At 49.0% G+C, this 23743-nt stretch overlaps 1 protein-coding gene and 1 long non-coding RNA gene across 6 annotated transcripts; one reads left to right on the plus strand and one right to left on the minus strand.

The window, feature by feature from the left end:
* Positions 1–1087: 1087 nt before the first annotated feature.
* Positions 1088–23712, plus strand: MUC20 (mucin 20, cell surface associated). Its single transcript, XM_084800328.1, has 5 exons — positions 1088–1270; positions 3597–4291; positions 5156–6260; positions 10102–10193; positions 23477–23712. The coding sequence occupies exons 1-5, from the start codon at positions 1195–1197 to the stop codon at positions 23654–23656; spliced, it is 2148 nt and encodes a 715-aa protein (XP_084656454.1). The 5' UTR covers positions 1088–1194; the 3' UTR covers positions 23657–23712.
* LOC311608174 lies at positions 4429–5041 on the minus strand. 5 transcript variants are annotated; one of them, XR_014782864.1, is made up of 3 exons: positions 4969–5041; positions 4717–4896; positions 4429–4680 (listed from the first exon to the last, which is right to left on the minus strand). It is a non-coding gene; the product is annotated as an uncharacterized lncRNA (long non-coding RNA). The 5 variants fall into 5 exon arrangements; XR_014782865.1 differs by having other exon boundaries at positions 4429–4608; positions 4645–4896; XR_014782866.1 differs by having other exon boundaries at positions 4429–4500; positions 4573–4896.
* Positions 23713–23743: the final 31 nt, after the last annotated feature.

A 23743-nucleotide genomic window follows, 5' to 3' on the forward strand; every position in this document is an offset into this window, starting at 1 on the left:
CCCAGGGTAGGCAAGGTGCTCACCTAAGATCATACAACTTCCTGCCCACCGTTAAGGGCAGATCTTTGGATACAGTTTTAAATGTCTTTCCAGTTCCCGGTTTTGTGATTCTACGACACAGACCCAACATCCAACACGTCTGCTGCAACCCAGAGTTGTTGTCATCCACAAGCACTTAATGTAAACTTTGCAAGGAACCTTTTCTGGCTACCAGGGGTGACCATACATGGCCTTGGTCCTTGAAAGGCAAGAGTCCTCTCTGTTTTGGAGGAGGCACATGGGAAATACAGACCATAATGCCACTCTTTGCCTCTGGAACTAATCTCTAAGTGTCCCCAAGTCATCTCCCTCACACTGGCTTTCCTTCCCGTGCCCTCGGACTCAGAGTAGCATGCTAACCCTCCACATCCTGGTTACTGAAGCCTAGCTGGGGACCTGATCCTGCCTCTGACTTGCTCCGAAATCCCAGGATGTTGAAAATAGAAAGATATTCGGAGTTAGAGTTTTGCCCACACATTTGCTGGTTGGGGACGAGGGCTCCCATTTACATCATCTTGTTTATTTGTTTGTTTTGTTTTTGTTTCCGAGAAAGGTTTTCTCTGTGTAGCCTTGGCTATCGTGGACTCACTTTGTAGACCAGGCTGCCTCCTAGAGGCCTACTTATATCTTGAGCGCCTGCAATGAATGTATTTTCTCTGAGTACCAGCAATGCACAGGGAGATACTGTGTGTGAGAACTTTAGTAGCTCCCTGAGTCAGACAGTGTGCCCATTCTACAGAGCAACAAGTTGAGGCTCAGAAAGGTTCTCTTATTTGCCCTTGAACCCCGGAACTAATCAAATCTGGGCTCAGCAGAGAAACTTGGGTCTGCCCATGGGTGAGTGGGGTAAACACTATCTTTCCCATGCCCTTCCTGGTGGCAGGGGAGGATTTCAGAGAGAAGATGATGCCGTATCTCCACATCAGACCGGTGAGGCTACCAGGCAAGGGGGTGGGGGTGGGGGTGGGGGTGGGACGGCGAGCTTGTTGTCAGACTTCACAGCACATTTGTGTTCACCTGGCTGCATCCTGGCATCTACCCAGTCACGCCTGGACAGGCGCTGCCCCTCCTCCCTGGACTGAGGAAGCAGGAAAGGGTGGTGAGGAGAGGCAGCCCGCAGGTCTGTCAGGCAGCGGTGGTCAGTGCCCAGGCAGGATGGGCTCTGTCTGGGGCCTGGCTTTGTGTCTCCTTTTCTTCTGCTGGAAGGCTGGAGTCACTGTGGGCTCTCCAGGTAAGGGACACCCCTCCGCCTGGGAGGCTCCTGCCTGGCAGGGCTCCAGGTGTGAGTTTTGGCAAAGACAGCCCTTTGTGGGCAAGGGTTATTTTTGTCAATTGTAATTATTGGCCTGATGAATGGACGGACGCATGTGCGGGATGGCAGATGTGTGTGCTTAAGCATGGTGTCACGGTCGCTGGCCGTCACCATAATGGAGACTGGGAGTTAGGTTTTAGGCATGGGACAGTGGGGTGGGAGGGTTGAGGGGGCAGGAAGATGCCAGCTGGCGGTAATTTCCCTGAGAACTGGAGAATACGGCCTAACAAAGCTCTAGTTCATTCAACTTTGTTGCCCAGCACAATTATTCTTTGAAATTTGCCTTTTGAATGAAAAGTTTGTCACAAACTGCTTGGACAAGGAGACTCTGAGAGATAGGAGTAAACACTGATCTGTCGACAGCACCTGCTGTGCCAAACTCATGGCACACACTTTAAGACGACTTTCAGAGTAACTTGAGGTTCATAGTAAAACTGAATAGAGTTCTTCTAAGTCGTCACATCTATGCTGGTCCTGTTGTCCATGTCCCCAGTGCACTGGTGTTGGCACAGTGAAGACCCCATGCTGATACATCATACTAGACATTACTTTTAAAAAAATATTCTATTTTTTGTATATATTTCCATTTTCTATTTTCTCTCTCTCTCTCTCTCTCTCTCTCTCTCTCTCTGTGTGTGTGTGTGTGTGTGTGTGTGTGTGTGAGAGAGAGAGAGAGAGAGAGAGAGAGAGAGAGAGAGAGAGAGAGGATGAGAGAATATTTTATTTTATTTTATTTTCATGACTGGGTTTCTCTTTGTAGCCCCGGCTGTCCTGGACTTGCTTTGTAGACCAGGCTGGCCTCAAACTCATAGAAATCTGCCTGCCTCTGCCTCCCTGAGTGCTGGGATTAAAGGCGTGTGCCACCATACCTGACTAAGAGAGGATGTTATTTTTAGCATGTGTGGACTCACATCTGTATGGCTGTGTGTGAACATGTGTGCAAATGTACGTGGAAGCCTGAGGTTCATTTGGGGAATCATCCTTGAAGGCTCTTTCACATTATTCATCGAGCAAGAATCTCTTAATCAAACCCAGAGCTCATCAATGGAGAGAGAGAGAGAGAGAGAGAGAGAGAGAGAGAGAGAGAGAGAGAGAGAAGAGAGAGAGGGAGGGAGGGAGGGAGGGAGGGAGGGAGGGAGCATGAGTACCTGGCACGTGTGAGGAGGTTATCAAGCTTGGTGGTGAGCACCTTTATGCACTTGAGCTTTCAGGCTGGTCCAACATTGCCTTTTAAATCCTCACAATAACGCTAAGGAATAGGCGCTCACCTCTAAGACACTGCCACCTGTCTTAAGGCAAGGAGACTACAGCTTATAGGGAGTAATTTATCCCTGGAGTCAGCCTGTGCTAGGCTAGCAGTGCCTAACCACTGGACCACCCTGCCCGTCACACAGGCACTCACAGTTGACGAGCCTTATGCTGTATTTTTCATTCTGTTCGATCGAAACCTTACAACCCCATGAACGGGGGTGGGGCAGGGGGCTTGGGCTTCATTCCACCTTACAGATGAGAAAATGTCAGCGTGAAGCACAGGGACTTGTCCTGGGTCACTGAGTTAAAACACAGCAGAACAAGGAGCAGAGAGGGGACTCAAACCAGGCTCTGTGTCCGCGCTCTCCTCATCCCCCTCTGCCCCACATGGTTTTGGAGACCTGGAGGAGGAGTGCAGTGATGTCCTATGGCCTGAACTGAGTTCCACGCACCAGGGGAAATAGCTTGGCCTGGGGAATGGGGAAAGTCTGTGAAGAAGGGAATCAGTAGCTCCTGTACGCCTCTGTGTGTGTGTGTGTGTGTGTGTGTGTGTGTGTGGTGTGTACACACACATGTGTGTGTGCGTGTGTGATTGTGTTAACTGACTGAGCACACAGAGCATGTGTGCACACGTAACCGTCTAACCACTTTTCTTATCCAAGTGAGCTGTCTTCAGTTTGCTGACAGCGCTTTCCCAGGACACTTTACATTCAGTGTGGAGGCTCCTCTCCCTGTCCTCCCCGCTACCTCTGAAGACAATACCATAAGTCATTCTTGACTTTAAAGAGAATACTTCCATGGAAAGATATCTTGTGGGCGAGCCAACTACCATTATAAGAGTGACAGTTTCTTCAGAAAATACTGGAAGCTTCCCTGTGCTTCTTACGTCATCTTTGTTTATATAGGCAGTGACCCTCCGTGCCACCCAATAGCCCCAGGGCACAGACACAGGTCACTTCGAGGGGACTCACCAAGTTGTTCTCACCCAACACAGGCCTCACCATCAGCACATCAGTTCCTCTGGTGACAACAAACAACATGGATGTGCCTGCCTCTACTCAAAGGGACAGGCCTAGCTCAGAGGGAGCTTCCCAGACTACTGAACCTACGCGGCATCTTCTAGACACTGAAACCCTGAGCATTGAAGCTGCTTCTAACACCTTCATTGAGCCCAGTCCCAGTTCAGAAGTCAGTGTCAAGGACACCCAGACCACCTCCCCTACAGCATCCTCCCTGGACACCCAGACCACCTCCCCTACAGCATCCTCCCTGGACACCCAGACCACCTCCCCTACAGCATCTTCCCTGAATACCCAGACCACCTCCCCTACAGCATCCTCCCTGGACACCCAGACCACCTCCCCTACAGCATCCTTCCTGGATGCCCAGACCACCTCCCCTACAGCATCCTCCCTGGATACCCAGACCACCTCCCCTACAGCATCCTCCCTGGATACCCAGACCATCTCCCCTACAGCATCCTCCCTGGACACCCAGACCACCTCCCCTACAGCATCCTTCCTGGACGCCCAGACCACCTCCCCTACAGCATCCTCCCTGGACACCCAGACCACCTCCCCTACAGCATCCTCCCTGGACACCCAGACCACCTCCCCTGCAGCATCCTCCCTGGACACCCAGACCACCTCCCCTGCAGCATCCTCCCTGGACACCCAGACCACCTCCCCTGTAGCATCCTCCCTGGATACCCAGACCACCTCCCCTACAGCATCCTCCCTGAACACCCAGACCACCTCTCCTACAGCATCCTCCCTGGACACCCAGACCACCTCCCCTACAGCATCCTCCCTGAACACCCAGACCACCTCTCCTACAGCATCCTCCCTGGACACCCAGACCACCTCCCCTACAGCATCCTCCCTGGATACCCAGACCACCTCCCCTACAGCATCCTCCCTGAACACCCAGACCACCTCTCCTACAGCATCCTCCCTGGATACCCAGACCACCTCCCCTGCAGCATCCTCCCTGGACACCCAGACCACCTCCCCTACCGCATCCTCCCTGGACACCCAGACCACCTCCCCTGCAGCATCCTCCCTGGACACCCAGACCACCTCCCTTACAGCATCCTCCCTGGACACCCAGACCACCTCCCCTACAGCATCCTCCCTGGATACCCAGACCACCTCCCCTGCAGCATCCTCCCTGGACACCCAGACCACCTCTCCTACAGCATCCTCCCTGGACACCCAGACCACCTCCCCTACAGCATCCTCCCTGGATACCCAGACCACCTCCCCTGCAGCATCCTCCCTGGACACCCAGACCACCTCCCCTACAGCGTCCTCCCTGGACACCCAGGCCACTTCCCCTGCAGCATCCTCCCTGGATACCCAGACCACCTCCCCTGCAGCATCCTCCCTGGATACCCAGACCACCTCCCCTGCAGCATCCTCCCTGGATACCCAGACCACCTCCCCTACAGCATCCTCCCTAGATACCCAGACCACCTCCTCTTCCCCATCAATTCTGGAGACCCAGACCACTTTCCCTACCACAGAGACCCCAGAGAACCAGACCATCTCCCATGTTGAATTGACCCTAAAGGTCCAGACTATTTCCTCTGTAACAGAGACCAGAACTCTTGCAGTAAGAATACCTTCCAACTTCATGGCTGTGCACACCATCCCTACAGAGACTTCGTCAAGGAGCGACAGCCCCACAACTGGCATGAGCACAGGCAAGACTGGCACAGCAAGAGGTCCCATAGAAGCCATCTTTGATATCCTCTGTACTGATGACAGCTCTGAAGAGGCAAGGAAGATCACAGTTGACCTCCTGGCTTTGTCACACTCCTCCACAGAAGCTGAGCACCTGTCTTCAGAGAGCAGTTCCTCCTCTGACAGCTCAGGTGGGGTCCTTGGCAGTTCACGGGTCCTGGGACCCGACACTGCAACTCCAGCCAAGGACTTGGTTGCCTTCAGCATCACCCATACCAAGCTAACCACCTGCATCGCAGAAATAGAAACATCTATCATCGTGTCTGAGACCCCAGACACAAACTACAACCCTACAGAAGTGACGACAGCCTTGTCCACTTCTGAGATGTTAAATTTGCCTCAATCTACTGAGACCACACCACTTATCTCTGAGACTGCAAGCTCATCTGGGACCCTGTCAACAGCCAGCACCCCACCCCTTGTTACCGCCCTTAGGGGCACACTCTCCACTAGCGGGATCACAGAAAGAGAAACAATAGTGGCCCAGATGCCTACCTCTGGTGGAACATTGGTGCCCGTTAGTAGAAACCCACTGGAAGACTCAGCACCCTCAACTGAGACACAAAGCCACACTGAGCTCTTGGGAACAATTACAGTCCCCAGAGTTGCTGGGTCAACAGTGGGAGAAGCAACCACCTTTGCAGGCTCCTCAGCCCCAGGTAACAGTCTCTCAGCCATGGCTACCACCAAGAGCTCTGCTCCCTCAGACACTGTAACCACAGACAATACAACCAACACCTCCTTCCTCACAGATAGCCTCCCTCTTCCTTTTGTCTATGTGACTACAGTAAGCACCAGCAAGAAACCAAATGTCACCTTAGCCAAGCCCACAGCCTCACCAAAGACCCCAACACAGCCCCCAAGATCTACAGCCACTACTGCTTCGACAAGGAAAACCACAAAACGTGATCTGGGTAAGTGAAACCCCACATGTGATTTTTTTTTTCTTCCACGTGTGATTGACATATCCTTAAGGAGTTAAGAGGAGGAAGGGAGCTAAAGGCCGATATTGCATCTGTTCCTTGACATTTCATGATAATAAGTAGTTAAGATGTATATGTGATGCAGTGATACATATGTGACATAGTGATGTGTGTGTGATGTAGTGATGTACATGTGATGAAGTGATGTATATGTAATATGATGTGCATGTGATGTAGTGATGTGCATGTGATGTAGTGATGTGCATGTGATGTAGTGATGTATATGTGATGTAGTGATGTATATGTGATTAATGTGAAACTGGATTGTTGAGAAGTGGTTCAGATCTTGGCTCTGCTGTAGCCTGAGAGACCTGGGACATGCCCCTCTCCTCTGAGCCTAGGTTCCTTCACCTTGGCTGAAGGGTGGCTGCACTGGCTGAACACTAACATTTCCAGGTCTAACCTCTCCAAAGTTAACAGATACTGTGCGTCCAGTGAGATCTGAAATGTTATTTAGAAGATTTGGGCCCTTAGGCCTTAGGAGTGTCCAGCCCAGCCATGCCCACACAGAAGGGGAAATGTGGACAGCTTGTCCAAACGCCACCCTGTGATCATACAGAGGGCGTGTAAGTGGGGCTTGGTGGACATATTTGCTGTGTTCTGCATCATAGAGAGCAACTTTAGATAAGCCAATAAAATGACATTTGGGGAGTTTAAACCTTCATTTCTGAAACAACAGAAACTTCTCAGAGAAGCTCACTGTCAGTAGCTCTGGCAGGGGCAGCGTAGGGCAGCCTGGAGCATCTGCCTCTGCTGCTTATCTTGTCCTTGTGGTGTGAAATGATCATTTATTCACCTGTTTCAATTGTTGTCTTGGAGGCTCACTGCCTCCTTCTGCTAACCTAGGCCTAGTCCTGGAAGCTTCTAGATTCCGTACAATCTAACTTAGGCCTAGAATGTTTTCAGCCTCTGAGACTTACTGCTTAATAAGCTCACCCTTTACTTGTTCTTTCTGAGCCCTGGGTTGGCTGATTCAACTCAGCTATTGTGGCTCAAATGCCTCTCTAAGCTGACTTAATCAATCTGGCTTCTCTATCGGCCCCTGAATTGCTCTGCTTGGCTTCAAACTAACTCCAGCAATATGTCCTAATCTTCTGGCTCCTTCTCATGGTCTGGCTTGTTCTGTTTTCACCTGTGTTCTTTCTCTATTACTGTCCTGGTAAAACTGCCTCCTCTCCCTTCATCTAGTGTTGCTCCCTTAAGTAGCTTCCCTTTCCTCTCTCTTCTCACGAGAGTTGGGCGAATCCTATTCTGTCCAATCTTTTCTGATTTGTCACTTTTTCTGCCACACAATTAGACATCACTTTCAAACATGGGTGCTTCCTTCTATAAACTAAGTTTATCTTCTTTGGGGATTAAAGGCATGTATCACCACGCCTGGACCCAAGCTTTGCTTTACATGATACTTGCTCTATACCAGGTTGACCTTGAACTCAGATCTGCTTGCCTCAGCCAGATCACACAGATGTAGAAGGTCTTTGGATGTGATCTCTTGCCAGAACAGCCATGTTCTGAATTAACATTCCTCCACAACTCCCCCTTTCTGTTTAACTAAAAATTGTACACAGTTTAACTTTTACAATAGAAACAATGATCAGTCCCATGAATTTAACAGTCCGAATGTCCCTGAAGGTCCACTCAACTACTGATGTGACGATCCTTCATAACTGCAGTCCTGAGCATCTGCCCTTCAGTAACTAGTGCATTTCAGCATCAAGGTTTTCCAGTCTGCCAGTCTGAGGAACTATCTGTCCCTCTTCAGCTGGTTTGTTGTGCTATCTCCATGCTGGGGGTGGGGTGGGGTCTGCTTTCTGCCTCATCTGCATTGCTGTCTTCTGCATCTCTTTCTTGAGTCGTGACTTTCATCTGGAAGCTTTTTCTTTTTTTTTTTTCTTTGCTTCCCCCTCCCCCACTCCCAGAACAGGGTTTCTCCGTGTAGCCTTGGCTGTACTGGACTCACTCTGTAGATCAAACTGGCTTTGAACTCACAGAAATATGCCTGCCTCTGCCTCCCGAGGCTGGGATTAAAGGCATGTGTCATATACCTCTCATGTAACCCTGGGGAGAGGTCAGGGGGCCTCATAGGATCTCAGAGCCTGGAGAGCCTTCCTGATCGTCATGTGAGGGACTGTTCATAGAGCTGATCTGGTAAAGGTCTTGCGCTGGTGGTCACGGCTACAGTGGTCTGAGACATCAGCTTTAGTGCCTAACCCAGAGGAACCAGACACTCAGCACTAGCTGTGAGCAAAAAGCCTCCCTAGTCACCAACGATCACTTCTACCACCCCGAAAGGCTAATGACTTAAGGACAAGCTGTTGGGGCAAGGAAAAAGATTTACCTGGAAAACCAGAGAATAAAGGTCATCTCGGTCATCTCGGGCCTCTCACGTATCCTGAAGGGCTTCACAAGGAGAGGCAGAAGGAGCCAGAACAGATTCCCGGAGACTTCTAGGAGCTGAGCCAATGAGCTGTTACCTTCCTCAGTCTTACCTCATTGCCCTTTGCCCAAAGGGAAGAAGAGACATGAGGTAAATATAAGATAAATCAACTTCGCACTACAGTGTCATGGGAAACAGTTCTTAAGGGGTTGATGTCAAGAGTTTAAAGTTGAACAGAAATCTGACCCAAAGGCAAGGTTGACAAAGGAGACAGATACTGTGTAGAGGCAGAGATGTCAAGCATTTTTGTCTAGTTTTAGGGACTAGTCAGACACCTGCAGATTCAAGTAGAGTCAGTGCTTTTAGCAAAAGTGGCCTCTGAGCCCAGAAAGGTAACATACTCGACTGGTGTCGTCAAACCAAAGTCAGACGTGTCTTCTCCAGCGAGTCAGTGAGAGACTAAGGATTTGACGCTCAGCTTCCTGGTCTCCAGAATTAGTGATGTTAAAAGTCAGTGAAATAAATGAACCTAGAGCGTTTGTTTATGTTTTCCTTAAGAGAAAAGATGGAGCTTAGTGGGTAATGGTGATGGCTGCGGTGGTGGTGGTGGTGGATGCAGTGGTGGTGGTGATGGCTGCGGTGGTGGTGGTGATGGTGGTGAAATCACACGCCTTTAATCCCAGCATTCAGGAGGCCAAGGCAGGAGGATCACTGAGGTTATAGACCAGGCCAGCCCAGCCTGGTCTACAAAGTGAGTTTCAGGACAGCCATGGCTACAAAGAGAAACCCTGTCTCAATAAATAAATAAATAAATAAATAAATAAATAAATAAATATCAATAAACAAATAAGAAAGAAAGAAAAGAAAAAAGAAAGAGTGAAATTTCTGGTACAGCTGGTAAGACAGGAAGGCTTAGCTAGGAGACCTCCTCACTCTACCAGCTTAGAGCTGGAAGAATTTGCTCAGGTTGGGTACTCCTCAGAGAGCCAACCTCTCCCACTACCCTTTAATGGTACCCCTCTGGGGGCCAGCCCCTCCCCATCACTTTTTCAGATCACCCCTCTGAGGGCTACCCTCCTCATCTCTCTTTCTGGCCAGGGTCCTCTCCAACCAAGGTCTCCAGGCCTTAAGAACATTCTAGAGTCACTTCCATTTCCCCTTCCTCGCTCTTCTCTTTGGCTTTTCAAATGTGAGAGGTGCCCTGAGACATCTTGTACTGTATTCATTGGTCATGGAGGACACAGCAGTAGGCGTAATTATCCCAAGCCGGGAGCCCTCGTTTCCGTTTGTGGTAAGCAAATGCTGCGCCCGCATGTGTGGTCTGTAGATGTGTGTGGAGAGGGGCCCAGGTTGGAGATGTGTTTCCATCATCTTTCATCCATCCTCAACTTTCAGGTGAAGGTGGAGGTCTCCTCCTTGTACGGCTGAGCGTGGCCTCCCGTAAGGACCTCACTGAGCCCAAAGCCGCAAAGAAGCTGATGGACCAGGCAAGTGGGGGAGTAAAGTGGGGTGGGGGTGAGGAGGTGAGGAGGGCTCCTGAGGACTCCAGGGAGCATCTGCAGGACACAGAAGTGTGACGAGTACATGACGCTGTGTTACAAGAAGGACGATGAGGAGTTGAACGTGGGGTTCGTGTCTGGCTTTGCTCGTCCCTGTCTTCTCAATTCCTCAGTCCTTTTGTTCCCTTTCTATAATGGGAGTAAATCTCCCAGATCCCAGATCCATTTTTTTTTTCATGTCTTGGAAGTGTGGACCTTCTGGCCTTGGAAAAGGCCAATGATTTTGGTGGGAGAGTAAATAAGCAGAGATCTCGGTTGCAGGCAGCAGGAACCAAGGCATGGTGGTTTACCTGGAAAAGGCAAGGTGGCTCTCTCAGCTTCAGGTAGGGCTGGAGCCAGCAGTGCCAACGGAATCACAAGGATTTTTCTCTGTCGTGGCCATTCTGTGCCCTTCACCTTCCATGCTCTTTCTCCAAACATTTATTTTTGTTTTTCAAGACAAGGTTTTTCTGTGTAGCCTTGGCTGTCCTAGACTCACTTTGTAGACTAGGCTGGCCTCGAACTCACAGCGATCTGCCTGCCTCTGCCTCCCAAGTGCTGGGATTAAAGACGTGAGCCACCTACCGCCTGGCCTGTAAAGAGTTTATTTTTAAGTCAGAATTCTATTGCTGTGATGAGATGCCATGACCAAGATGATTTATAGAAGAAAGAGTTTATTAGAGGCTTACTGTGTTAGAGGGTTCACATCTATCATCATCACGGCAGGAAACATGGAAGCAGGCATGCGTATATGGCACTGCCGTGGGAGCCGAGTGCATACATGACACTGCCGTGGGAGCCGAGTGCATACATGACACTGCCGTGGGAGCTGAGTGCATACATGACACTGCCGTGGGAGCCGAGTGCTCACATTTTGAGACAGTATGAGGCAGAGAGTTAATGGAGAATGCCATGCCTTGGGCTTTTGGGAACCCAGTGACATCCTTCCTCAACAAGGCCATTTCTTCATCCTTCTCAGACAGTCCCACCAACCAAGCATTCAAATTTATAAGCCTAGGGAGCCTTTCTCCTTCAAACCACCACAGCAGGGAAGTCAAAGCAGCAGGAACTTCAAAGAGCTAGTCACAGCACATCCACACAGCAGAGGGAAAACAAGGCAAGCATGTCTTTCTTCTCAGCTTATGTTTTTCACTTTTGTTTGCTTGTTTTTCTTTTTTTGTGAGACGGGGTCTCTCTGTGTAGCCCTGGCTATCCTGGACTCACTTAGTAGACCAGGCTGGCCTTGAACTCATGGAGATCCACCTGCCTCTGCCTCTGGAGTGCTGGGATTAAAGGCGTGCCCCACCACGCCCGGCTATCTTCTTCACTCTTCCACAGTCCAGTACAAGTACAGTCCAAGCCAAGGGAGTGGTGCTGCCAATTCTGAGCTAGGTCTTCCCGTACTGATTAATTAAGACAATCTTTCACAGACAGGCCAAACTGACCCAGACAATGCCTCATTGAGAATCTTGCCTCGTGATTCTCGGTTGCATCAAATTGACAAAACTAACATCACAGCCACCGTGACTGACATCCTCCAAAATAGTGCAAGTGGGAAAGGATGTGAAACAGGGATGCTAGATATAAAGCCCCTTGGAGAAATGGTCCAGACAGGAAAGAAGATTGTGATGTGTTTGTATACCAGTTTGGAGAATTTCTCTTCATCCTAGGCCATTGGTAATGTTCCGGGGTCAAGACTTCTGGGCCCGCGATGTAAATAATTGGAACATTAGACTGGTTCGTCTCAGTATAAATGTCATAAGCAGAGCTCAGTGTCCAATCTCAGTCCTTATTGTGAACAGTGAGAATAGACCCGGTGTACCACCTAAGGTAGATTGTCCCTTCCACCCTATTCCAGAAAATGGCTCAGACTTGCAGCCATCACCTGTCACAGCCAGTGAAGGCCACGTTAGTTCAGGCTCTTGAAGGAATAGACACTAACAAGGGGCCGACTGGCAGCTTTATGCTAGGGGTAAGGCCCTGCTGCCAGGATAGACAAGTGAGCTGGTTACCACTAGAGGATGGATGTGGATGTCATTATCCCTGCCAGCAGGACAGCAGGATCCCTTGGTGAAGGCAAAAAGAAGCACGCCAACTGTCACTTCTGGTCTTGTCTGGCTTCTTTGATTTTTTTTTTCCTATTCTCCCCCCTGCCTTTTTTTGTTTGTTTGTTTTTGTTTTTGTTTTTTGAGGCAGGGTTTCTCTGTGTAGCCTTGGCTATCCTGAACTCACTTTGTAGACCAGGCTGGCCTCGAACTAACAGTGATCCGCCTGCCTCTGCCTCCTGAGTGCTGGGATTAAAGGCGTGCGCCACCATGCCCAGACCCTTCTATTCCCTTTTCATAATATAAGTAAACTTAGGCTGGCAGTGGTGGCACATGCCTTTAATCCCAGCACTTGGGAAGCAGAGGTAGAGGCATCTCTGTGAGTTTGAAGCCAGCCTGGTCTACAGAGCAAGTTTCAGGACAGCTAGAGCTGTTACACAGAGAAACCCTGTCTCAAAAAAAGAACCAAACCAAACCAAAAACAAACCAACATAATATATATTATATATATAATATATTAAACATTATATATATATATATTAAACCTCCCAACCCCACATCTAATTTTTGTTTTTTTAATCTTATTTTATGTGTATGGATATTCTGTTTACATGTATATCTGTGCACCGTGTCCTCACCTGGTACCTGGAGAGGCCAACAGCAGGTATCAAATCCTCTGCAACTGGAGTTACAGATGATTGTGAGCCTCTTCGTGGGTGCTAGAAACCAAACCTAGGTCCTCTGCAAGAGCAACAAATGCTCTTAACCATTGAGCCAGCTCTCTAGCCCCAGATCCGATCTGCCTCAAGTCCTAGATGTCTAGATGTCTAAGAAGTTCAGTGACATTGATGGGGGCAGGGGAGCGGGAAGCAAGGTTCTTCGTTGCAAACAAAGGGAGGAAGAACCCCAGATGCTCAGGATCAAAGGAACAGCAGAAGAGCAGTTTTGAAAAACACCAGAACATGATCCCTAGGACACTGTCCTCTTGCTGGTCACCGCCCGTGGGGGTCATGCCTCCTGCATGCATTGTTACAAGTGGGTTCCCACTGTCACTTTGTCTTTGAGTTGCTTGTTACAGGGCCAAAACTCTGAGCCGGAGCATCCAATTGGCCAAGCTTGGCTTTTGTGCCCACCAGTCACTACCCTGGGATACTAAGAGGGAATAAATATCTGGGTCTTCACATTTTCTTAGCAGCAAGGAGGCCCATTGGGGTCACCTTCACGGGGATGTCTGCCCATAAGGCATCAACGTTTCATGTAGGGCAGAGAAATAGATGACAGGGCTCTCTGTCATGAACTCAAAGTAGCAAGCGTGGATCCTCACGGGAGAGGGAGGCCACAGTGGAGTGTAGACTTGACACCTGGACTGGCACTGTTTCAGAGGTCGGAAGGCAGCCATGGAACTCAGGATGAGGCCAGGCAGCTAAGGTATGGGAGTAGCCACATGGGGTTGCTGCTGATTCTGTTGTTGTTGTTGTTGTCTTTTCTTTTATAAGAGTCGTTAAGTGTATTGATTTCTGTTGTGGTCTGGCCAACGGCATGTTGGGTAAATCAGTCCGTTCTGGAATGAAGATAAAGGCACCTGGTACACACGGCTGCTGGGAGTTTTAAACGACCCTTGTCATCACAGGAGAGGCCCAGGATGCATTGTTGGTGTCCCTCCACTGCCCCTTCTTGTCCTTGGCTTACAGTGGGCCCCCCGGGCAGATAGGCTGAGCACCCCACTTGTTCTTTTGCTTTCCAGCTCCTCAAAGAACTGCGTGCCCGTATGCCACTTGTGCAAGTGACCTTACTGAGCGTCAGGAGGGCCTGAAGAGTGTTAGCTGCAGCCAAGCACGTTCTTTGTGCCAGAAGAAGAGCAATGGTGCCTGTGGCCCGGACCCCACCAACAGACCAAAGCCGTGGTACTGTGCTATGGACCCGGAAGGTTCCCATGATGGTCAGCTGGCTCAATAGCCCTACCCAGTACCTGACCACAAGAACTGGGTCCACTTATGCCTGAGTGTACGAGAAAGGGGAGAGGGCTGGTCTGTTTCCTGTGACATCCGTCACCTCCTCTGACTGGTTATTATGTTTCAGTAAAGAGAGACTTGACCACTCACTAACCTGTGTTCTTTTGTTTTGTACTCAGTGACACGCAACGTGACCCCAGAGATTATCCGTACTGAGCCCATGAGCCTTAGATGTTTTTATTATATGGGAATCTGGGGAGTGATTTCTTGTTGCCTGATTTGGTTTGGCATTTATCAAGACTTGCCCTGGAGCCCATTGAACCTTGAGTTCTGTATTAGGCAGCTTTGTGTCACTATAGCAAAATATGATAGCATCAACTCACAATGAGAAAAAGCTGATTTCTGCTCACAGTTGAGATGGCTCTGGATCAAAAGAGGGCATCAGGTGGGAGTGCCAGGTGACAGGATGGCAAGTGCCTCACAGAACCAACTGCTGGTCTTATGCCCAGATAGCAAAACAAAGGAAGAGGAAGGAGTTAGGGTACCCAAACCCCTTCAAGGGCACATCCCCAGTGACTTAAGGATTCCTCTTTACACTCCATCACCTGGAAGCCTCCCTGACTGGGGACAAACCCTTTAACACAGACACCTTCCAGAGACACAGCTGAGCAATAGTGAACTCCTTCAGGACAGCGACCATATGTGCTCATCTCAGATCCCTTGAGCCTGGGAGCACTGGGTCCAAGTGAGGGAGGACCACAGAAAATATCAAATTGGTTTAAATGTCAAGTTGTGGACACAAAACAGGCTTACAAGAAAGTCTATAGCGTGCAGTTAACCTGCTGTAGCTCGTGCTCACCTGCCATTATTTTAAAATTAAATGTAGCTTGTTTTTCTTTTCTCGTGAAAGCATAACTTGCTTTAAGACTTTAAACTTTTGAAAAAAACAATCCAAAAGAGGAACCAGAAAAAGTAAAGTAGGAATAGGAAGGAGGAGAAGGAAAAGCCCCCTGAATTACCAGCTCTTACATATAGCCATTGCTAATGTGCCTGTCCAAATGCTCACTCCATCTGCCCACATGGATGTTGAGGAGACACCGCAGTCAGCGCTCCCAGATTTCAACGACTTCCTCCTCCTCCTCCTCCTCTTCTTCTTCTCCCTCTTTTTCTTCCTCCTCCTTCTCCTCCTTCTTCTCTTCCTTCAGGTTTTTGGTTTTTCGAGACAGGGTTTCTCTGTGTAGCCTTGGCTGTCCTGGACTCGCTTTGTAGACCAGGCTGGCCTTGAACTCACAGAGATCCGCCTGCCTCTGCCTCCCTGAGTGCTGGGATTACAGGTGTGCGCCACCACACCCAGCTCATGAATGGATATTATTAACTATTTTTAGCTTGGATAAAACTAGTACAGAATTTTGGAGACAAACTCATCTATTTATTTGACAATTTAAAGCCTTGAAAATGGGCCATGGGCTAGGTGGATGCCATCATGGTGGGCAAATATGTGACAGAGAGATGGGAGAGAAGGAGGACTGGTGCGTGCTCTGTGAAGAGAGGCGGAACTGGAGATGTGACGGCAGTGCGGAACACCCTGAGGCCATGGTGATGTTGGAGAGCTATGCTGAACTGACCCCAACCCTCATTGGCCACCAAACGGTGGCACCAGAAGTGACATGAGTACTGGAGAGCTGGTTCTGGTGGCACAGGCATGAGAGAGCTGGCCCCACCCCTCACCAACTGGAGCACTAGGGAGAGCTGGCCCCACTCTTTGGGCAGCCTAAGAGAGCTGGCCTCGCCCCTTGTCTGGGCAGTCTAGGAGAGCTGGCCCCGCCCCTTGTCTGGGCAGTCTAGGAGAGCTGGCCCCACTCTTTGTCTGGGCAGCCCAGGAGAGCTGGCCAAGATGGCGTGACCACTGGACCACTGGAGAGCAGACAGGCTGACCAACTCAGTTACCACTCAGGCTCAGATCCAGAGCTTTGAGCTGGTCCACCCCAACATCTACCTCAACTATGAGCTGCTGGAGTACGTAAAGGGGCCGGCCCTTCAGATCTAAAGCCTCAGGATTTCTATTACAGAGGACAAAACAGAGTATCTGGGAAGAGGCCCCCTTAAGATCCAGGATTGACAGTGTAGCAGAAGCCTAAGGCCACAGGCCAGACCAAAGACTCATTGCAATGAACATTTGCAAGTAAAGCTTGTTTGGAGAAAAGTGTATATACTCTATGACACTGTAGCTTTCACAGTGAGGTGTTTTCTCTTTTTAAATTTATCTTTTATTTTTTATTTTCTTTTGGTGGGGAAGTTTCAGGGGTGGAGGCAGATATGGAAGGAATGGCATATGAGTGAGATAAGGGTGTGTGATGTGAAATTCACAAATAATAAAATGTATAAGTCTAGAAAATGTGCATCCTTTTAACCCAGAGATTTTATTCCTAGTTTATTTCAAGAAAATAATGAAGACTCTATATAGAACTAGTTATAACTGCCAATAAAAACTATAAGCAAAACTTTAAAAAAAACCTCAAGATATTCCAATAAGGCAGTTTATTTAGATATAGGAGATGTTAAAACACAATATTATTTTATTCAATCTATAGAAATTCCTGTCTGGTGTGATGTCTCATCAGTTAAGAGCTGCTCTTGCAAAGGACTAGAATTTGCTTCTCAGCATCCAGGTCAGGCAGCTCACTAATGCCTGGAACTCTAGGTCTAAGGGATATGGTGCCCTCTTCTGGCCTCAATGAGCACTGCACTCATGTGCACATGCTTTACCACAGACACACACACAACTCATGTAATTAAAATAGCTTGGGGCCGGAGAGATGGTTCAGAATATGCACCACCCTTCCAGACCACCCAATTTCTATTTATTAGCATGGAAGAAAGTGCATAAAATAATTTTTGCTCTTATTTTCTGCAAATTAAACTATTTTCCTCCAGATACCTTTTCAGGTTATCGCTGGCATTTTCCTTTCCAAGATCAGAGCTGCTCCCATTGCTACCTAGGAGACAGGCAGACTGGTTGGTTTACAAGGACCTTCATGTTGTGGCCTCGGCCTGCTTTCTCACTCCTGGGCCTGTGCAACTCCTGCAACTCCTGCTCCTGTATCCTGTGTCCCTTCCACAGGAGTGGCTCATGTTCCACAGCAACACCTGATTTGCTTTAAGTTCTTGCCCTCATGATTCCTTCCTGCTGGAACAGTCTTATTCCCATGAGTCCCTTCACCTGGAAACCTCCTACTCATCCCTTAAAGCCATGTAAAGATGGAGCCTTTTCATGTTTCTGTTGGGTTCCCTATAGAGCAGCTGATTTCTTAGCCTCTCGGCTTACATTTCTGCTGTAATACTTGATGTGCTATGCTACAATTTAGGCATGTTTCAGGTTTCCTACTTTATCTGTGTTCAGGACAAAGGCTAGCTAGTTCAATGTTTGCATTTATAGTTACAGAACTGAGCACAGAGTCCCACACAAAAGGACGCTCAATGAGCTGTGTGGTGCTTTGTGTGTGGAGCTGTGTGAATGGTTCATATATTTGAATGTTTGGTTCTCAGTTGGTGGACTGTTCAGGAAGAGTTAGGAGGTGTCACGTTATTGGAGGTGGTGTGTCACTGGGGGCAGACAGGCTTGAGTTTTAAAAGCCCAGGTCAAGCTCGGTCTAGAGCTCTCTCTGACTCTAACTTTTGGGCCAGACATATGTTCTCAGCTACTGTGCCAGCAACAAGAAGCCTGCCTGTCTGTTGCCATGTTTCCTGCTACACACATATGCATGCACACACACAGACACAGACACACACACACACATACACACACACACACTTCATAAAGATGATAGCAGGTATGGACTTAAGTAAGACAACCTGCTTTGTTGTCACCTGTGACTAGGTGTGACCTCTGAGATGACGAAACCCCAAAGCCATGACAAGAACAACACAATGAGGGGACTGTCCTGATAAGATTACCTAAAGCTCCTAGCTGTTTATTCTTCTTTAATCCCTTGAGAGAGGGCAGGCCACTGAGCTATGTGGAGCAGTGCCTGGGAGCCAACCCACAGGTGTGCCCCACCTGTAAATGAGTGGGCACCACATCACTTTCCAGGATCAATAAAGTTTAAAGCGGTGTATCATGGCAGCTAGCTACTATCTGTCATTTTGGCCACTTAGCTCATTGCATCAGGCCCATAGGAAGTTTCTGGAAGTCTCCTTTAAAGAAAAATGAGCAAGGATATTGGCATTTGGGGCCCCAGGTAGTTGCCTTTGTCCCTCAATTGCCCCTCAGGATATCTCTCTGCTGTTTGTAACCAACGAGGATTGGAGAGTGCCTGCTACCTTTTCTCAGCTGAGTCTAGCACCCTAAAGAAGGGCCAGCCCCCCCTTTTTTTTACTTCCAGGTTCAAAGGGACAGAATCCAAAAATTAAAAGCTAGGAGTAACCCCATGAAAACGTGGGAGTGTCCTTAATCTAGTTATCTCATTCACTAAGGCAGGCCTCTAGCAGCCAGGGCACAGTGTCCAAGGGACACATTCTTTCCCCTGCCAGTTCTGTGCTCCCATTGCCTTAACAGCTGTGACCAGGGATATCAGACAAGATATGGAGTCTCAAGTATGTTTCAACTTCAGATGAACTATTTTTTTTAAAAAAATGTCATAAATATTTTATGGAACATTCTTATATTACAAAATTAGTTGTGCTGGTGGCTTGTCAGAAACTTAATTTTAATTAGGCACCTTCTATTTTTTTATTTGCTAAACCTGACAGCGCTCCTTTTTAGTTCAAGAATAATATATATTTGCAGAGTGCATAGTCCCAGCTGTGTAATATGGTAGGCGCTTTGCGGACATGAGCAAACGGCCCTCCTTTTGGAGACAAGGTCTGGCTATAAGCCTTGCTGGTCTGGATCTCACAGTGTTCCAGTTCCATTACAGGTGTGTGCGTGTGTGGCCACACCTGGCCTGAGCAGGCAGGGTACTTAGTGATATAGTTCATAGTTTTGAAAGTTGGAAGTTCAAGGTTGAATGGCTTCATCCATTTGGCCTCTAACTGAGGCCTCCTTGATTAGGTCAAATGGCAGGGAAACAGAAAAGACCCATCTGCCATATGCAAAAGAGGCCAAGGGCATAGGCCTACCTCATGTAATAGAAACTTACTCCCAGGGTCCTTTGGGAAATACTCCAGTCTTCCCAAGGGTGATTTCCATAACCTAATCGCCTTGTATTAGGCCCTTCCTCTTGAGGGTTTAGCACTTCAGCATGGCTGCACTGAGGACCAAGGAGGCTTCAGCACAGAAATCTTTGAGAAACAACTGCCCCCAAAGCATTGTCTGAGGTGTAGGGATGGGTGAAACAGCAGGAAGCAAGGGCCAAGCCAGCATTGTGGCCACTGAGGCAGCCAACATGGGGCCACTGGGAACTGTGTTAGAGCTGGGCCCCACTGCCTGACTCTTCTGCCCCCTGCCTAATATATAACTGTCACCCCTCTGATTACGATGAGTGAGAGAATGTGCTGTGCCTGGCTCTTCAGCCACCAGAAGAAATCTGGAATGGAACCCATGGTTTCGAGACACCCAAAGATGAGACTTTATTTAAATAGATTTTAATGAGAAGTAAGCCAGTTTTATATGTAAAAACATTTTGGTTAATGTAGAGCCAGCCACCCATCAACTCTGGGGTGTGTGGGTGTGTGCGCATGCATAGCCTGCACTCATACATAGGCAGTGTCCTCTTTGCAAATGTGTCTGTGTAGGAACCCATCCATCTATATATTTGGTCATCACGGCCTTTTCCTGTACCTGGTTTACTAACAAGGCAGAGCCTGGTTTCACTCCTTTTCTTCATTCTTGAAGAGTCACAAATCACCTTCATTCACCAGCCACTTTGCAGTCTCCCTGGGGCAAAGGTGGAGTGATGGAATGATGGGTGGGTCCTGAGGTATCCTGGGCACAGCTGCCCATCTGGAGCAAGGCCTCACAGTTCTGAGTCCAAAGGGTAGGAGAACTTGCTCATGGAGCAGCCCCAGAAGTGAAAGACTACAAACACCAAGATCCCCAGCAGCAAGAGGGCACCCAGGGTCCCGAAGAGGATCCCGAAGAATGCCCCAAGTTTCACACTTAGGTGTTCACAGCGTTCGCCCCAGGATGTGTAGATGGTGAAGTTCGCGCAGCTGGGGACAGAGAGAACAAGTGTGGTCAGTGAGGATGCCTTCTTCTCCTGGGGACAGGGGCCATTATCTGGGACAGGCAGGGCTCTATGCCCTGGATGGAGGATCCAGCCAGTCTTGAGGCCATTTTGAAGCAAGACCCCAGCCAAAGGAGGGAAATATGGTCTTAAAAACTAGGTTTACACTATCTATATGGCCCAGAGGGGTGGGGGACAAAGGTACACATGCCAGCACAGTCACAAACTCTTCTCCTTATTCTCTCAAAGGATGGCTCCATCCTCCACTCGGCCCGCCTCCTTTAGCCAGCTCTGGACTCAGAGTGGGGCACTAGGATGCAGAGAACACTGGGAGACAGGCCCCCATGTCCCTGCAGACTTACAGCCCTCTCCTCAGGGAATACACCCAGTTTGTTAATATGTGGAGGAGGCCTGCAGAACCAGCTTCAGGGGGCACCCCCAGACTGAGTGCTCTTACAGAGGGACAGGACTGGAACCAGACCAAGACAGTGGCTTCCCTTCCATGAGGTCTGGAAGGCATCGTTCTTAGTGCCCTGTCACTTTACTTCCTGGGTGACCACCGGGCCCTCATCAGTCGACAGTGCAGTTTTCTCATCTCCAGAGTGGCGGGAGTAACCTCTTGCGTCTAGCTTGGGTTTCAGAAGCGACACATGCAGAGGAGCGAGCGGCACACACCCTCATCCCACCGCCCCTCTCTCTGTCTCTTGTCCCCCCAGCCACTAGGGAGTCATCCCAATGTCATGTGTTGGGAGGGACTGTCACCTTCCTGGGCCTATTGTGGTGTCTAGTCCAACTTGGGTCCCCTAGCACTATCCTCCCCAAGACCCCTACTCACCTGCATCGGGGTCCATCTGGCAGGTGCTCACATTGGCCTCCATTGTGACAGTAGCCCTCGCTACATGGGGACACGCAGGTGACGCCGTCCTGGGGGCTGTAGACCAGGCGGTAGCCCTTGTAGCCATCACATGTGAAGTAGTAGTCCAGCATAGTTAGGTTCACTGCGGGCAGGAAAAAGATGCTCAGAGCAAGCAAACTACCGAGATAAATCGATACCTTTTCTCTCAGGAAGTCAGACGTCGGGTTTATCCTGAGAAACAACTGGTTGGATGTGCGGATTCCTGGATCTGTGTATCAGTGAGCATTCATTCAGTTCTACGTGGTTCATCCTATCAACACCATGACGCCAACCAGGGCAGTCGTGATGAGCACATACTCGCGAGTCATCCAGAACCGAGCTGAAACTCAGACTCTCTGATTAAACTAGCTGTGTGATTTAGGGATTTTCCCCCTAAGTCAGACTCAATTTTCTTGTCTTTAAAAGTATATCTGGGTGTGGCGCACGCCTTTAATCCCAGCGCTTGGGAGGCAGAAGCAGGTGGATCTCTGTGAGTTCAAGGCCAGCTTGGTCTACAAAGTGAATCCAGGACAGCCAGGACTACAAGAGGAACCCTGTCTCGAAAAAAATAAAAATAAAAATAAAAAATAAAAAAGTGGGTCTAGAGAGATGGCTCAGAGGTTAAGAGCACTGGCTGTTCTTCCAAAGGTCCTGAGTTCAATTCCCAGCACCCACATGGTGGCTCACAACCATCTATAATGAGATCTGGTCCCCCTCTTCTGGCCTTCTGGCTCACATGCAGGCAAAATACTGTATACATAATAAGTAAATACATCTTTAAAAAATTAAAAAGTATGAAAATGGCCCTAGACAGGGCTAGACACATAATAGATACTAATAAAAAGTAGCTATTCCCAAAACACTTAAGATTTATTATAAACACCAGTTTCAAAAGTATCATTGTAAAGATAATATGACACATGGGAACAGGTACACAAAACTTAAGGTAATGTAGTCATTATTACTTAATGTGGAGGATGCCAAACACACGTGTAATTTGATCCCTTTATAACACATGATGTGTGAAGTCGCCTAAGGCACAACAGAAGACAATTCGCCCTGCCTTTTCTGTCTTACTTTTGTAACCCTACTGCTTCCTAAACTTCCTACGATAAACTTGTCTGTACAGTGAAATGGTATTTTCCTCTTCCCCAGCTGCATTCTCCTTCCTTTCTTTCATTCTTTCAGACATGATCTCATGGTAGCCCAGGTTAGCCCCAAACCTGCTACACGGTCAAAGCTCTCACTGAGCTCCTGATCCCCCTGTGTCACCTCGCAAGTGCTGAGATGGATTTTCCTGTAGTGGACGCAGAGTCAGAGCTGCCTCCTTTCGGTCGCCTTTCTCCCCACCGCAGCCACCCAATGTGCAGGAGTTTGGGCAAACTTCACGTTTCTTGTCCCAAGAAGCAGGAAGCATAAACCGGACGCTAGAAGCAGCTCTCATCACGTGCTGGGCATAGTCCCACCCCTAACCCACACTGGGCGTAGTCCCTACCCTACCGTCTACTCCAAGCCACACAGGCTTTTCCTTGGTCCCCCTTGCTCCCTGCCCAGGAGAACAAGAGGCTGTCAGAAATTCCATTTATTTTCTCAGTGGGACCGTGGAGTTCTGGCTTGAGTGGGGCCACATCCTTTCAGGAGTCCCTTAACGCCCCGCCTGTCTCCAGTTGGAAGGCAAGGTAAAAGGGAGGCTGTCGTGTGCTCGGCGCCATGATGGCTTAGGAAGACCATGAGTGATTTTTAACTAAAGGAAGTGAAGCCAGCTGGGTGCTGTGGTGTTATCCCCGAAACCCCTGCGTTTGTGAGGCTAGGGCACACAAGAGGATTGGGAGTTTGAGGCCGGACAGAGGCCAGCCTAGATCTCGTCCCCCAAAGCAAACAAACAAATGAGTAGAAAAATGGAACCTATCAGGCTGCCTGGGGTTGGGATCATTGCTGTGTGACACTCCCACACGTGTCCACCAGCAACGTCTTGTGGCCCTGCTCTGAATCTTTAAAAAAAAAAAAGTGGGTTGGGGGACATATTTTAAATTTCACCCAAAGATTTATACACAGACAAGTTAACTTAACCCACTGCTTCTTCAACTGTGGCCCTGCGTACAACACTTTCTACTAGGGATTGACATGGCTGCGAGTCCGGGATGACCCCACTATTTACGTCTCCCCTTTTCTCCAGCTGTCTCTGAATTGTCAACAAAATCGAGTGACTCACAGGCCATTTCACTGTGGACATCTGCCTCTGAGATGGGGAAGAAGTGGACGTCCTTCCTGGCTTCTCCGCTCCTCTCTTGCCTCACCTGGAGGAGGAAGGCCTCCAACACAGCCCCTATCAGCTGGTGGTTCAGGTAGTGGATGACTGGGCCCCTCGGACGGTACTGGAAGTGGGAGATGACCTTCCAGTGATGGATGGGCTTTGCTCCGGGAGAGCTGTATGGGAGGGGAA

This window comes from Acomys minous (assembly GCF_964271855.1).
Source record: "Acomys minous genome assembly, chromosome: 11".
Lineage (NCBI taxonomy): Eukaryota > Metazoa > Chordata > Mammalia > Rodentia > Muridae > Acomys > Acomys minous.

Coding starts and splice junctions, on each gene's coding strand:
- MUC20 (XM_084800328.1), top strand. CDS start 1,195: ATGGGCTCTGTCTGGGGCCTGGCTTTGTGTCTCCTTTTCTTCTGCTGG. Junction 1,271..3,596: donor AGTCACTGTGGGCTCTCCAG/GTAAGGGACACC, acceptor CACCCAACACAG/GCCTCACCATCAGCACATCA. Junction 10,194..23,476: donor CAAAGAAGCTGATGGACCAG/GCAAGTGGGGGA, acceptor CCTTTTCTCCAG/CTGTCTCTGAATTGTCAACA.